The sequence below is a fragment of the Temnothorax curvispinosus genome, unplaced genomic scaffold (assembly GCF_003070985.1).
Source record: "Temnothorax curvispinosus isolate PA1 unplaced genomic scaffold, ASM307098v1 QBEX01010336.1, whole genome shotgun sequence".
Lineage (NCBI taxonomy): Eukaryota > Metazoa > Arthropoda > Insecta > Hymenoptera > Formicidae > Temnothorax > Temnothorax curvispinosus.
The window spans coordinates 1-1,954 of record NW_020220116.1 but is presented as its reverse complement, the minus strand read 5'-3'; the positions used below and the strand labels follow the sequence as shown (position 1 = coordinate 1,954).

The 1,954-nt window shown below is 38.8% G+C and overlaps 1 protein-coding gene across 1 annotated transcript; it reads right to left on the bottom strand.

Annotated features, from left to right (window-relative positions):
- Window positions 1–401: 401 nt before the first annotated feature.
- LOC112460135 lies at window positions 402–1,365 on the bottom strand (the record flags this gene model as incomplete). Its single annotated transcript, XM_025024666.1, has 2 exons — window positions 1,039–1,365; window positions 402–681 (listed from the first exon to the last, which is right to left on the bottom strand). Coding segments are annotated over exons 1-2 (607 nt in total), but the record flags the coding sequence as incomplete, so codon positions are not given.
- Window positions 1,366–1,954: the final 589 nt, after the last annotated feature.

The window sequence follows — 1,954 nt, the reverse complement described above, 5'->3', positions numbered from 1 at the left end:
ATCGAGCCTTTTCGGAACCGTGTAGACTGTATTTAAGCCTATATTGCTGAGTGTGGAGCGCATATCTTCACTCAAACCTCTAACATATGGTAGTACGACGCATTTCCGTGGATCGAATAGATTTCCAGTCGTGCTGCTTGTATCTCGTTTGTGACTAAGTTGTTTTAGTCTAATCTTGATGTGTTTATTAATCAACTCGATTGGAAATGAGTTGTTCAATAATATATCTTTCACTATGTTGATATTCGATTCACGGAAACGATCGTTTGACAGTAAAATGGCACGGTCAAGAAGGCCAGTGATGCAGTTGACCTTATATTTTAGCGGGTGACTCGAGAAGTAATTTATATAACGGCCAGAGAACGTGGGTTTTCTAAACCAATTAGTGATCAATCTATTACCATCTCTGATTACAATCGTATCGAGAAACGGAAGTGAATTGTTGCTCTCCAACTCAAACGTGAAATTTAATCGTGGGTGATAGCTGTTAAACGCGTTGAGTACGTCATTGAGTTTTGACCGTGGTATTATGGTAAAGATGTCATCCACGTATCTATAGAAAATTTTTATCTCAAAGTCAAGTGCCCCAAGGCAGTGCATCTCTAAATCTTCCATAACAATGTCAGAGGTTTTAGGGGAAAGCGGCGAACCCATGGGGCTGCCAAAGATTTGTTCATAAAACTGCGCATTAAAACAAAAGCTTGTAGAGCTTAATATCAAATCAACCGCGTGTAAAAATTGAGGTAACGAGAATTTTGTATGTACAGAAATAAAATGCCAGCGTTTTTCAATACCCTTTAAGACAAGTTCTTTGGGAATGTTGGTAAAAAGGGAGGTGACATCCAGGGAAACGAGAACCTGGTCTGTATTGATCGTTTCATTATTAATAATTTCTGTAAAGGACCAGCTGTCTTTGATATGCGACTTAGGTTTAGGTAAATACTCATCCAAAATCGCGTGTAGGTAACAAGCTATGTTATACACGGGGCTCCCGACTGCCGAGACAATAATACGTAACGGGAAGCCAGCCTTATGAACCTTTGGCAGTCCATAACACCGTGGAAGATTGCCATTCGTGCACTTTAACCTATAGTACGTGGGATCGTCTATAATATCGCTGTCATACCATGATTTAACAAGTTTGTTAAGTTTGGTGGTTAATTGACTTATCGGATCTTTCTTTAATTTTCTATAGGTGGATTCGTCATTTAAAAGGTCAGTCATACGGTTGTTATAATCGGTCTTCTCCATAACGACAGTAATCTGGCCCTTATCCGCTTTTGTAACAAAAATGTCTTGTTTATCGCGTAGGAATTTTTTACAGTTATTAAACTCCTTAAGAATGTAGCTGTCTATGTATTTCATATGGAGATTTTTGTTAAGAAAAAGTTGTACGGAATTGGCTACCGAGCTTCGTATCGCGTTGGTCACACCTGGAGGGATTTTATAACTGATAGATTCAAAATTTTTTATCGTGTCCAACGCGGTACAAAGACGATCTTTTTTATCACCGTTGGTGACAGGAACACCGAATCTGTCACCTAAGCTCAAAATGTGTGCAATGTTCGCAGGAATATTGCAATTGGTAGTGTTAATAAGCCATTTGGTTCTGTCGTTATCAAAAAAAGCCCGATATACATTTTGTTTCGACAAAGTTCTGTTAAATTTATTGGTTGCGCTGCGCCTCTGTTGACTATTATGTTTTTCAATTTTTCGATTATTGCTCTCAAAAAACTCAATCAATTTATGTTCTGGTAAACGAGAGAAAAGATCGCCCTGGATAAAATTGATTTCGGACCTAAGGAAACGCAAGTGATGGTTTACATCTTTGATTTCTAAATTAAGGATGGCCCTTTGGTGGCGCCCCTTATAACGATGGAACCTGTGCTTTACGCTGAGACTTCTATGCAATATAGGCTTAAATACAGTCTACACGGTTCCGAAAAGGCTCGAT